The sequence below is a fragment of the Numida meleagris genome, chromosome 1 (genome assembly GCF_002078875.1).
Source record: "Numida meleagris isolate 19003 breed g44 Domestic line chromosome 1, NumMel1.0, whole genome shotgun sequence".
Taxonomy (NCBI): Eukaryota; Metazoa; Chordata; class Aves; order Galliformes; family Numididae; genus Numida; species Numida meleagris.
In genome coordinates this window covers 67,981,183-67,995,724 of record NC_034409.1, presented here as the reverse complement: position 1 = coordinate 67,995,724, position 14,542 = coordinate 67,981,183, and the positions used below count along the sequence as shown (strand labels likewise).

General features: G+C 36.9%; 1 protein-coding gene across 1 annotated transcript in view; it reads right to left on the bottom strand.

Moving 5' to 3' along the window:
- The window catches only part of GYS2 (glycogen synthase 2), a 44,564-nt gene that overhangs the window by 14,033 nt on the left and 15,989 nt on the right, over positions 1-14,542 (bottom strand). Inside the window, exons 7-9 of the mRNA XM_021391867.1 lie at positions 4,470-4,614; positions 1,581-1,698; positions 1,061-1,181 (exon numbers count right to left, since the gene is read on the bottom strand). Coding sequence (XP_021247542.1) covers positions 1,061-1,181; positions 1,581-1,698; positions 4,470-4,614 — 384 coding nt within the window. The remainder of the gene's footprint in view (positions 1-1,060; positions 1,182-1,580; positions 1,699-4,469; positions 4,615-14,542) is intronic.

The window sequence follows — 14,542 nt, the reverse complement described above, 5'->3', positions numbered from 1 at the left end:
ATTATATTAGTGTGTATTAACAAACCATCATAACATAAATAGTTTATCTTAAAAAAAAAAGTCAGGTTTTTATCTAGAGAAGAAAGAGGACTTTATATACAAGGAATAAATTCTATCAAATGCTGAGCACTTCTGAGCTTCAGGTGCACTAGTGGAGCCTAGTTTAAGCTGCATCATCATTTTTAGATTCACAAGTAGTATGAGTATCCTGCTGATCGCAATCAAATGCCCTTCTGAAGTAATTATAGAGGAAGTGTACTTTGAATAGATAGTTTTGGATGAAATCAGATGCTGGCATACACGTTGTAACAGTAACACAATAAAGCCATCCTCAATTTATGGGAAAAGCAAGTCCCAGGACCCCAGGCCTTTGGAAAACTAACCTCAGTGTCCTTTGATTTTCTGTCATCCTAGTTTGTCATTGGTATTGTATCAACTATTAGACCTAATAACAGAATGCTGTAATCATTGTTCAAGCAATTCTTTCCACCTTACCACACAAGACCTCTGTGTGGCATCTATAGTTCATAGCTATGTAAATGCCATTAAAAGGTACGTGCAGTGGCCACTGCCCTGGGGAGCCCGTTTCAGCGTCCAGCTACTCTCTGACAAGGTCTAGGTCTTCTCTTCATTCAAATATGGAGGGATGACTGGCCTTCCCATGCTCATTCATCAGGCCACTGTCATACTCTGAATTTTAATACAAGATTCCCATCCAACATGATAATAGTACTGAAAAAAATACCAAGATCAGGTCCTAATGATTTAAGTGATTAGCATAAAAATATATTTTTAATTGCATTATTACACGATTATTTTTATCTGCTTTTTGATAGGTACACTTTCAGAGTAAATTTTTGAGCTATGTAATCAATTATTTTCAAGCAATCTGACTTCCTTTTTTTTATTTAGGGAGAGAGCTTTATGAAAAGCTTGAATATCCCATAATTATTTTCCCATAAACCAGAGTATGACATAGAAATTATCGCATGTGACTTATATAATGTGGTAATTTTGAGCATAAGATCTACATTTTCTACATTTCCAGAAGCTTCCTTACCCTCAGCAAAAAGTTTAATCTTGATAAGGCTTCTAGAAACATATCAGCTCCTTTGTTGGAAAACTCGTATCTCCCAGCAATGAAGAAAAATAAGGTATTTTCAAGACTGAAGTCAAGGTGGCTGAAACCAAGCAAACAAATAGACTAGCATAAAGTATTTTTCAAGATGTAATCATACAAAACACACATTTTTCTATTTTTGAGGAATTTATTATCCCAAGAAAATAATGAAAGAGAGCCTCTTCTTTACATTAAGATGACTATCAATCTGGTAAAGTCCATCTTGGGTAAATAATGAAAAAAACAAAGCTCTTCTGCCTGATTCCACAAGCTGTTAAGCAGAGTTAGAGCTAGTATCTGAAATTCCTTTAGTTTCTGTCTGGGAAATCCTAGACAAATATTTGACTAAGTTGGTAACAATTCACCTTCTTTATGAAATCTTTGTTAGTTTTCCTGGTTTGGCTTTTGCTTTAAATAGCACTGGACAATCATTGCTAAATTTTGAAAAGTAAAAGCATACCCATAGAAATGACCTCGAATGAACTCTTGGATCCTAGCTTTGTACATAGAATGCAAATTCTGAAATTCGTGCATTGCTGAAAACTTCTTAATGTTCAAGCCATTTGGAGTAACAACATCTGGAAAAGCAGAGAAAAGGCAGAAGTAGACATCTTCAGAGTCAGAGAAATTGTTAAGGAAAGAACAAGTGTGCTTTTCAATGTCAATTCATGAACAGTTAATATATACTCTTATCACTCACGGCTAGAGAATAGCACTGCTTAATACAATGGTTTTCATTAGTTTTCTCCACAAAGTTATTACATTTTATACTCCACTATCTACATCTTTGAAGTGGCTTTGTATCATTTTGATCTGTACTCAACATGAACACAAACCCTTCTGGATAGAAAGGTCCTTTTTGTCTTATTAAGACTGAATTTATACCTCCACTTAGCCATTTTTTGTGGAATTTGTCCTTTACCTCTTTAATCCTGATATCACCATTGCCTGCTTTATTACTGTAGATTGAAAGCTCTTGAAAGCAGAAATTGTGTTCTACCACACACTTCTTCACCGCACGGCACAACAAAGGTGTGTTCTATCCAGACTTCTGAGGATTTGGCAGAAAAGAGAGCTTTTGCATTAGGGCAAAGAGCAGTTTGCCATTTTGCTAGATGAAGTGTACAGTCTAAATATGGCAGAATGACTGCTTACATCAGACTGATTTCACATGCTACTGTCGTGCTTAATTTTTAGGAATACTAAATTTGATCAATAATTTAGGAAATTATTTGTCAAAAGCTTGAGTGTCTAACGTTAAACCTGCTCTCTGATGAATCATGCAAGATTCTGCCAGTGATCATAAGTTCTATTTTCATTATTTGAAAAAATGATGTTGTGGGATTTCTAATATTTTCATTCAGTTATGAAACATATTTTTCATTAGCAGTAGAGAAGACTTTGAATCAAAATTCCAGGAGACTTAGTTAATGTCCAGATCTAGATTTTGTAGCTGTAAATATTTAATCAAAATCATAAGAGAAAACTCTGAAAAAGTATGAGTCAACCCTGAATCTTTGCAATTTGTCAACAGAAAATATCATCCTGTGCTACTATTCCCTAAATCAATTCCAGTTTCTTTCCTGTGAATACGGAAATCAAATCATTCTGATTTGACCCACTTGGGGTGATTTTATAACAGAATTTTCATCAATTCATTAAACAAAACAAAATGACCCCACACTTAAAATGGGAGTAAAGCCCTCTTTCATCATATTTTCAGTAGGGCACAGATTAAAAATATTGCTTGTTGAGCAGAAACAGTGAACTGTACAGTTTGGGAAACCATGTTTGTTTCGTATCTCAAAGACTTACATAAAAGACAGATTGAACATCATTCCTGATGAAAGGTTAAATGGAACTACATTTGAATCAAAGTGTATGGGACTGGTCAATATACAGCCTGCTGTGGATGGGTGAAAATGTCCAAAAATCCCTGATTAATATCAGAGAATGGACAGAAACTGTCCAGAAAAAAACAGTCAAAGATTCTTATGTTATTGGGAAGAGCTTGAAAGTGGTTGCAGTATTAAAGCTAAGTCCTGTATGAACCAGTTCTCCCACGGTGAACAACGAAGTCGGAGCAGAAGATTTCTTGTTGATAAAGAGAAAAGGAGGATGTTTTTGCTCTGTTGACCCCACAAACACACTTTTCAGTCAGTCAGCAATGAAGCTAAGGATCCAGTGAATAACTTTCTGTTCATCCTAATGCAGAAATTGTGATGTGGCTTGTGGCATTGAAGCTAACAGGGAGAGCAGTCCCAGACCTATAATTAGCATTGCAATTCACCTAAAATAAATTTTTAGAGAGTAAATAAACAACATTCAAAACAAAACAGAACCACAAAAACCCAAAGTTCTTTGAGAATTGCTATACTTGAAACAATCAAGAAGTGAGCAGATCTGCTAAATAGTCCCAAAATTATGCATACCTGTGGATGGAATACTGCAGCTTATCCTTCTAAAGCATTGTACTGATTTAAACAGGGTTTTAATGATGCATCAAACTGGGTCCATTACCTTACTCAAACTCCATGCATGGAATATGACAAGGTTTCTGATAAATTCCGTATTTTATGAGACCTATGCATAGGGCTAAACAAGATTTTGGGCACATACATTAACTATGTTTTTGAACTGTTGTGATTGGTCTAGCGAAAAATATTATATCCATCTAAGAAACTTATCATCGTTAAGTCCTAAGATGATTATGACCACAACCACACTGCTGCTCCTAGCTGTGAGTTATATACAGAAATCAGATGTACTGATCTACGCTTTGTTTTAGCCTTCTCATCTCTTTCAATATTAAGCAAAGAGGAACAGCATAATCACTGGAAAGTACAATGCAACTAACATCATTTCACATATGAAATTTTTGCTACATTTCTACAAGAGCATATCACTCTCTATTTGCAAAGCAACATAAAAAGTAAAAGCTGGTGAAATGTATTACAAAGAATCCACCTTCTGTTTTCTTCAATTGACCAGAATATATTACCATCACCAGAGGATGATGAAATATATGTCTACTACTGTAGATAAACTCCCTGCAAAGAAAGCCCGACATCCACAGAGGTAAACTAATGCTCCTCTGAAATGGTACAGAATGTAGGTTTTGCATGATACTGAACTTGATTTTTTCCAGATTACATAAGCTACTAGAATGTGTTTCAAGTTATATTGTCTGTACACTTCTTTTAAAAAACAGTTATTCTCTGTAGTGTAGCCACACATACCTATGTAAGTGTGCCTTCCTCTTCATGTTTGTATGCCTATTATTTTCATTCAATCTGAGAAAACGTTAGTACCAAGAGGAAATATAAGAAGGAAAGAATTCAAGTCTTACCAGGATTTCTTTTAAGCATGTGCTCTGCTTCAATTGCTGTTATCTGTGAGACTGTGGTGAACACATGGGCACAATGTACGGATGCCCGTTCCATACAATATCGATGGTAAATCTGTCTCTCTCCTGCTTCCTTGTCAATGTCAAACTGTTAAATAACAAAATATATATAAAAAAAGATATCTGTATGATGTGCCCACCAGACTTATTACCATAAATAAAGTCTCTTGAGTTAAGCTTGATTTCTCAAGGGAATCATTTGTGATTATGGTCTCTCTGCCTGTTTATTGAACCATTCTATGAACAGTCAACAGATTGATGGTGAAAATGAAGTCTCAGTTCTTGCATGTTTGCAAAAAAGATGACAGCTGAACAATGGGAAGGAGACCCAGATTAATGATTACTAGATAGGTACGGATCTGTGCTGTTCGTCCGGAAGACTGGCCACATGTCATACAGCCTCTTGATTGGACTTGTTGGAAAACTTGAAAGAGCAAGGAAGTTGCTGGTAACTGAAGGTATAGAAGGAGAGAAGAGAAATGCAATGAGGAACAGAAGAGATCTGGACACTGGGTAGAATAGTGAGAATCATGGCTAGTGAGGAGAAAAATGGAGTTACAGTTTTAGAGGAGTGGGATGTAAACGTTCTGTCACAAAGCTGGAGGGAACAAAGAAAATGGAAACTGTGGAATTTTCTGATACTCAGGGATGTTCTTCCTTCAAGTTCATTGCTATTTATCGCTGCTTCTTTTAGTTCAGTTTTAACGACATTAATTTTCAAAAGCAGATTAAGTTAAACTCCAGATAAAACCACATTTCTGAGTCACCCTTAAATCTTGCAGGTGTCTTTTTACTGAATTAAGTTGAAACAAAACAAAACAAAACAAAACAAAAAACAAAGAAAAGTTGGGTCTGGATGACTCTAAGTTTCAACATGAAAAGGATTAATCGTCTTCCAATATCTATTAACTACTGCTCCATATTTGAATTCTCCCCTATGGTTATGAAGGAGATTCTTTACAATACATCCCAATTAGTGTCACAATGTTCCTGCGCATTGATAAGTATCTGGTGTTTTTCTAGACAGAGGTGACTGCATTTCATCTATGCATGTGAATAACTGCATGTTAGTTTTTAAGATTTGCAAATGTTTTCCAGAACTAGGAGTAAAGACACTTAAAAGGAGTATTTCTTGTCCCTCTTACATGGATTTGCTGGTTCACAGAGAGGTTTGTGAAACAAAAACTGGTAAAATGTATGCAGTGGGAATATGATCATGATGGGAAGAAAATCTAAAATACCTACTGAGCTCATGCTTAAAGGTTCACAGAATCAAATTTGCATTGCTGATGACCAATGCAAAGTCACTAGAATGCAATCTAAAAAAGAATAATGCTAATGAGGTGTCAATGATTATAATTAAATGTCAATCCTCTTAGTCTTACATGATGTTTCACTTCTGGGAACTTCAAGGTTACTCTCCCAAGGTCAATGGCATGGGCACCAAATAGACTATGTGAGTTACAGGGAGTGTGACAATGTCTCTCAATGTGCTATGTCATTAACAGCCCCTAATTTTAGGTGCACAGTTTGATTTTGATTGCATTTGACTCTGTAACTTCATTGACTGTAATGGATTTAACCATTATTATAGGCTGAGCAGATAGCACTATCTATAGTTACAACTGTCTGATCTTTGTCATGGCTAGTTGCTTTCAGTACTTTAGAACTTAGCCAGAAGTAAAGCTATTTAGAATGTGACTTTTCATTCTGAGTACATGCTAACAGCTGGTACAGAGCATATCTTGAGGGCAGAGAAAAGAAGAACAAAGTAATTAAACTCCTGAAAGTGACGTGGGGCTCCAGCATGATGTTTGGCTTATCCTAACCTAAATCTTTTACAAACAGTTCCCAACTGTGTTCATACTTTTCTGGAAGACTACTTTGATACCTTTGAATCTGAACTATGGAAACACTTGAACATTCACATCTGCATTGGAAATTCATGGGACCTGTACTCTGTGGTTAATATTTTTTTGGTTTTAATAAAAAAAAAAGTTGTTTGTTTATTTCTTAATTGGATAGTGCAGCTACCCTCTCTCCCCTAAGCGTGTGGTAAGCTAATGTTTGCTTCTGGATCACTCAGATACCACTGATAACTGACACAAAATAGCTCTCAGAAAATCACAGATTTGATCTTCAGAGCAGAAATGTTAATTACATGTACTAAATAAGGTAGCAGTTTGCATACTGACAAAATAAATAAAGAAATAAATAATCAATAAGATCATTATGATTGTTCAACCATTGTGTATCAAAAATGCAAAATGGAACAGTTCTGTAGCATGCTGTGCAAAGACAAAAATGGGATGAGGTGCCCCTGCACACTCAAAGCTATGCAAAATTTATTTAAATATGCATGACTTTAATTTTTTTTAACTGCTAACAAAAAACATAGCTAGCCAAACTTTAAAATGTTTCTGCTCTCTTTTCCTTTTCTCAACAATAATAGGGTCTTCACAAAATGTAGTTAAAAACTACATCTGGGACACGTTCACTAACTAAATTAACAGTCCCACAAATTCTACTGGGAGAAAGGTTCATAAAGGGATTGTTACACATACTATGGCTCACTTCTTTCTAGCTTTTATTTCTCTGATTGCAATGAAACACTTAACACATTTAACACATCCACAGAATGACATCTCCTCACTGGTATTCATTTCATCAGCATCATTCAGCATCTTCTGAAAATGGGAAAGATTTTACTTTGAGCATGCTTGCATGATTTTTGGCATGCTTTTTCAAAGATATGCAATTCCATTAGCAATAATTTTCTAGTCTATAAGCACGTATAAACTGCGGTCACAGAGTTCTCACATTTTACCCGTTGTTATTCTACGGCAGTTTCCTCCACTGATCGACATAGCAAGACCCTGACCTTTAACTTCATTCATAGCGTCAAGTGAGAAATCTCATTGTGTACCTCTGAGCAGGCTAGACAAGTGACTTCAGAAAATAAGTCCTAGACAAGTTGAAGGACAGGTTGAATGGAACTTAACCGATGAGACAGTGCATAAGACAAATTTAGTCCACACAGTGGAGTACTGAGAAAAGACAGCTGAGCTTGCTGTGATAGTATTAGCTCCAGAACTAGGGGTAATATGGGGCACAGCTCTGAACTGACCTAGTATGTTAAACTGAAGCAGACTGTCAGCACAGTTCTTCACCTTCGAACCAATGTTTCTGCGCAGCAATTTGCTATGTTGTCTGGATGCACTGCTTGTCAGACACAGCTCAAGCATCTATGAGCTATGTTCCAAAATGGTCATGTTCAGTGAGGCCAAAACAAAATATTTGTGAAATGAATCATGCTTACTTTTGTTTCTTTGCCATTATTAGCAAATTAGAACACTGACAAAGCCACAAATGAAAGCTACAGCAAAAGGAAAACAGATCTAAGCCAGATTCACTGTTTCTTCCCTCAATGGCATTTAAGAACTAAGATCTTCACTGTAAATACTCCATTTCTCTCAGTGAGGATATACTCCCACTCTGATCTTTGGAAACCAAGCAGATTATTAGAATTTGCATGATGGCAAGGATTATAGGGGAAAATGTTTCCCTTATAAGGCCACCGATTTCAAAGCAAAACTGGATGACATTCCACAGGTTTTTGACTGAAGTTTCCATTTGTTGTAATGCACCTCTGAAGAAAAATTCCAACTCATTTTTGTCCTTTCTATGCATCCATGTGATGAACATAACATTTCATTCATGTCTTAAAACGTTAAGGAGAACACTAGGTAATCACTGAAACTCCCAGCATGACGTTGTGGTTTAGAGAGCTAAGAGGATCTTTGAAGGTAAAAGCAAGAGAATATCAAGTGGCTGTGGGATACCGGCATTATGCTTCTCCTGGTAAGAGTGAGAAGTTGCTGAAGTAATAAATCCAAATTGGACATTCATTATTCAAACTGAAAATTTGTAAATGATTTAGAAATATGCAAGAAGACTGTAGGAAAGGAGGAAATACTGCACTACCTATATTAATAGTTTACAGAGAAACAGGTCAGTTGTTTGCCACAGTCTCCATACAAGCTCCTGATTCTCATACTAGACTACTTCTTCACATAGTCACAAAAAAAAGTATGAGGAAAGCCAACAGATGCTAAACCAAAGCAAATTCAAACTGGAAATAAAAAACATAGTTTTGATAATGAATAACTTCATGAAATATTGCATAAATAATGTGGATTCTCCTCCCTGAGCTTTACATCAGGACTGGATAACATTTTGTAAGTAGCTTGTATCTCAAACAAAAGGTATGATACACAGATTGGTAGCTAAAGATTTTAGGTAGAGAATGAGAAGACTTATTCTGTTCTCTAAACTTAGAGGCACAAAAGTTCACAAGGTGATCCTGCAGTGCAATTGGAGAGGAGGCCTGGAGTTCAAATTCCTTGTTTACTGACAGGAGGAATGGAAAGATCTTCAATTCTAACATCATCGCATTGGCTGCCATTGTTTGAAGTGTATAAAAATTACCTTTTTGAAAAGCCCTTTTACATCACATTTAACTCCTATGGATTGTTATCTTGTGCAAACAGAACTTTCATTGTGGTATAGCCGAATAAGACTGAAATTTACACTTCCTGGCTTAAATCAGATTTCCTTTAGCTGCTCCACTACCAAAGCGGATCAGCTTTCCTTAATAGCAAGCTCAGTGACAGGTATGACAATACTGTACTAAGAGGATCATAAGCTTGTGCTCCTATATTGTCAGCATAAAAGCTCTCAAAGACTCATTTCCATTGGGATTTTCAATACTTTTCCTTTTAGACTTGATGAGGCAGAATTCTCTGCTCCTTTCTGAACTATTTTCAGTCATGCTTGAAAAAACCGAATGTAAAATTCTCTAGGTCTGAATAGAAGTGCTACTCATTGGCAGGATACCCTTACATAAGGAAAAAATGCTATGAAGAATGAGACTAATCTTTTGTTTTTCTTTTTCTTAGAGAATCATAGCACAAAATCATAGAATCGTAAAAAGATAGGTTACAAGGGACCTTTAAGCTCATTTAATTCCATTTCCCCTACCATGGGCAAGGCTGGCCAGCTCAGGCTGCCCAGGGCCCCATCCAACTTGGCCTTGAACACCTCCAGGGATGGGGAATCCAAAGCTTCCCTGGGCAGCCTGTGCCAGTGCCTCACCATCCTCTTTGTGAAGAATTTCTTCCTAACATCTAACCTAAATTTTTTGTCTTTTAGTTTAAAGCCATTCCCTCTTGTCCTATCACTATCAGACTATGTAAAAAGATGATCCCCCTCTTGCCTATAAGCTCCTTTTTTAGTACTGGAAGGTCACAATGAGGCCTCACAGGAACCTTCTCTTTTCCAAGCTAAACAATCCCAGCTCCCTCAACATTTCCTCATAGGAGAGGTGCTCCAATCCTTTGATCACGTCTGTGGCCTGAGCACTTTTTCTATTATAATGCAAGGTTATTTTTTAAGTAAGAATTATGAGAGGTCAAAGCCCACAAACTTCTTGGCTATGCCAGCCAGTGGTCCACACAACCATTTTGGTCACCTACCAGGTGAAATTCCAGGTTAGACCATTTGCCCAAAAGATTGTTCCTATTCACACAGGAACTAGCCTGGACCACCAGTGTCTCTCAGTCAATTTATGAAAGGTATTGGTCTATTTAGAACCCAAGATGGGGAAAAGAAGAAAGGAAAGAGGGGGAGAGGAGAAAGTCAAGGCAGATCCCTTAATGTGGAAAACAATAAAAGATTAAAATTCTTGATCTTCAGCCAATAAACCAGTTGCTCCTGAGGAGGAAAAAGGCTTTACAAGCTCAGACCTTTTTCACAGAGCTTTTATCCTAGCAACATACAAAACCTTATTTGCACCAGTGTAAAAGCTACACTGGACATGAAGACAATGAGAAAAAAAATGCATTGCTGGTTGGACTATTTAGATCTGAAAAAATTTTTAAGCGTAGCTAAACTTATGATAATATGTCTGTTGGGAATTAAGCTTATAACACACTCTGCTTGTTGAAATTAGAAAGTGTTGACTTTGGAATAGTAATCTGTAGGTAGGGTTAGCGGTCCATGACCCCCATCTGTTTACCCAGGGTTCCTCAGATGCTTAAAAGTAAATATAAATATCAGACACTACTAGTTACTGTGCAAGTCAGCTTCTGTTTTGTTCTGCTTTCCCTCTTCATTTCAGAATCAGAGTGATTTAAATATGAATCAAAGAACTAAAGCATACACTGTGTTGCCCCAGGGTTATTGCCTCAGATTTTCTTAGCTCAAACTATCTGTTGTTTGTTACATACTGCTCATACTGCTGAACACAACAGTTTTATTTCCGGTATTCACTATGCTCCTGTGCATGCTGCTAAGGGCTTAATGCTTGACTTCTCACTGGAGCAGGATCAGCTGAATTTCTCCCAGTCCAGCTGAACTGAGTTAGGTCTGTAAGAACGTAAGAACTGTACACTCTCATTCAGTGATGCTGTATTAGAACAACGATCCTGCCTCTGACTGAGGTAAATAGCAGACGGCCCCGGGAGAGGTTGAATAGGTTTGCAGCTCCCTGCTTGTTCCAGCTATTTTGGCTGGATACATTATGACCATAAGGCTATAAACAGCCTTCTCTCTCCTTACTTCCATTCAGATTCATTTGCTCTCCTTATCAATCAATTCATAACAATGGCGCTACCAATATTCAAACTGATTTTTGAATTCTCTCATGCTCCCAAATCCTACAAAAGGTTTGTTATAGCTCGTAGTCTGACAACATAGGAATGCAGTCGCAGAGTCCTGGTGACGTATGGTTCAGACACCTAAGTGATTTCAGGAGTCTAAAGAACCATGTATCACAGTGTGGCAACCTTTCACTAATTGTTTTTTCCACCAAAAGAAAGTAAGGCTGAAGGCCAAGTTTTCACAGCTCCAGTGTTTCTAAGGGCTATCAGAAGACCTCATGGAGCCTTCCCTTCTATTTCTACCACCTGGCAGAGGCTGGCAACTCTTTTGTTCGTAAGCATGCTAGAGAAAAATATCAGCCAGGCCACACTGCACAGCCCTTTGCATGACCATTGATACTCCAAACAGGCTGGGACTTGGGTCAAAGTATTCTCATTGTCTTACTTTAAAAAAACATTTGTACTTTCTATACTTGTGCCAATGGCACATATTGAGCTTTCTTACGAAGGTAGATAAAAAGTGGTACTTTTCACTGTAGACTGGAGAAAATCTCAGTAATCCTTTTACATTTTTAAAAGAGATCTTTCAACTCAGCTTGTATCTTCTGGTACTGTTTGTCTACAAGGGTGTAATAACACTGAAGTGAAAGAGTGCTGCACTAAGTGCATATATGCGTGCATATGTGTGTTTGTATGCATGTGTGCAAAGAGAGAAGGGCTGATGGACCATGGAGGACAAACAGGGAGTGCATTAATGTCAGGGCTAATGGGAGATACTGCGGTGAGAAAGAACACACCTAGGGCACTGTGAAAGAAGAAAGAGAGAGAAAAGACTATGAAGATACTGGGTAAGTATCTTTTCTCAAGCATCCAAGTACCACATTAAAGTTGTACTTGTGGATCTCACTGTTAAGTTCCTCTTCAACACTGGAGAAGAACACTTGGCTTCCGTGACCAGAGTAGACCTCTCTAGTATGCATTCGAACACAGCTTTTCTTGGACCGTGTTGAGAACTAGAAAAGGAAACATGAAGTTTCCTGTTTTTCTTTGCAGGAGCTGTTTATGCCAGATCATTTCCAAGTACAACTAGCCCATACCTTTTCCTTTGGTGCTGCAACCATTTTTCTGTTATATCTGGGACAGAACACACCACAGTGGCTTCTTTCCCACATATCTTGGCTGCTGTACTTAAAGCTGGTGGAAAATATATTTGAGCCACAAAAAGCTGATCAAAAGTAAGTAAATATGTAAAGTTTATTGCTATCGTGCTTTAAAGAAAATTATGCAATGGCACTAACAGGAAAAACAGCTATCGTAATTGTGAGGAGGAGATCACATGCACTAAAAATTTTTTGTCTCATCCAAAGGTTTAATATTACAAAGCCCTGAAGAATCTTCATCACTGCACAAATAACTTGTTTGACCTTAGTAGTTTACTACTGGTGGACACCAACAATAGCCTCTGAAGACACGCTTATCTTTTAATTACCACAGTCTAGATCAACCTCTTACATTTCTCAACAAGCTTTTGGGCCTGGTTGGCCTTTTTACAGCCAGCAGAGCCCTCATTAAGATATTTGATCTCTCACTAAATGTTAACTTTGTCAGAGAGAGCTATAGCACCTTACAAGCATAAAAAACAGCAGTGTAAGAGTCTGGCATCATTTCCTGTATTAATACTGCATTTAAATGTCAGTCTTTACACAGAGGGCATGAAGGACTATAGTCTAGACATCCACAACTTTCCTCCTCAAAATATTTTCTACAGAAGTTTACAATATTTTAAATTGATACATATGTTTTATTCAATATATTTTTAGAATAAAATCGGTTCTATTAATATTTATCACATAGTTAATTGTTACAAATGAGGTTTGCGAAGATTCACAGCAGGATGCACAGTAGCTAATCACATAAAACTGGCCATGTAATGAGTGAACATTAAAAATGATATAAATACTGTGACTAATATAAATATATACTAAAATCTGTATGCCTGTTTAGATGCAAATTCATGACTTTCTTTTGAGTACACAGACAAGGATGAGGCCCCAAAGTCATCCCTAAGAAAAGAAAAGAGTTGCTTTTCAGAAAAGAAGTCTATTTCACAAGACTTCTTGTAGCTCACCGAATTAACCAGAATACAAAACACTTTTTTTTTTTTTAGAATTTTCTTTACAAAAGGAAGGGAATTCTCTGACAGTATTTTTTGAATCCATTTATAAAACTGTTAGCTCCCTCACTTTTTTATTTAAACTCCAGTTTCTCATTTTAAATATCTTTTCATTTTTTAAACTGTAGCTTCTTCACTAACGAATTATGTCTTATAATACAAGAGTGAAAAATGAAGTTTCTGCTGAACAAAATTCCTGCTTTCTCAAGTGTTAAATCCGAAGTGAGATGCTCTTAGTTAATTCAATCTAGCTCTGTCCAGTGAAAAATAAGGCAGTGAGGCTGAAATCTAAATTTTGCATATAAAAATATAAGGAGAATATAAAGGAGTAGGAATATCTAAACTCCTGAAAGTTGGGTCTGACAGCATGCTGCCTCATTAATGTCTGATCATACCTAGGATATAATGATATCTAATTCAGGAGAGTAGTTCTAGGTGATAGAAGGAGACAGATATTACAGAAGGCAATATGAGGATATTTGGCTTGCATTGACTGTTCTGTGCTTCTGAATAAAGGCAGTATCATACTACTGCTTCAGCCTTGTCTCTGGGAGACACATAAGTTTGATGCACAGTGGGATAAACATCAATTATATTAGAAACTGATTCATTTTATTCAGTGCTTTTAGCCAAGGAAATGCTTGGACAGTGAATAAAGCAGTTGTTTTAACCTTTTAACTAGTGCTGCCCTCAATACATGCTGGAATGAAAAGAATCTCTTGTACTTGATTTGTATGTAAACACACTAGAAATTCCAAATCATGTAATGCAACTCCACAGAAGGCAGTACTAATGATATCCGGGCCCTTGAAATGTTGGTTTTTGTTATGCTTTGACTGAAAAGAGAACAACAAAAACCAAAACCACTTAAGAGTTTACAAGAATTCTCAGAAACAGACATGGGTCTTTTAAACTCAGAAAATACTTCCCACCTTGTCAACAAAAACCAAAAACATTTAATGGCATTACAGGGTATCTCCTGCAAGCGGAAAGTTACTAGCTATTTTTTTCAACAAACTTTCATTAAAGAAAGAGTGTTGTGAGGCTGTACCTGACTATAGCTGTATGGGTGTCATGGTTTTGTGATTTTCGGTTATTGGTATTCCACATCATAACATCATGTAGTGGATATACCTAGTTCTCAGAAGAGAAGGACTACTACAGTCCCCACGGTACTTTGCTCC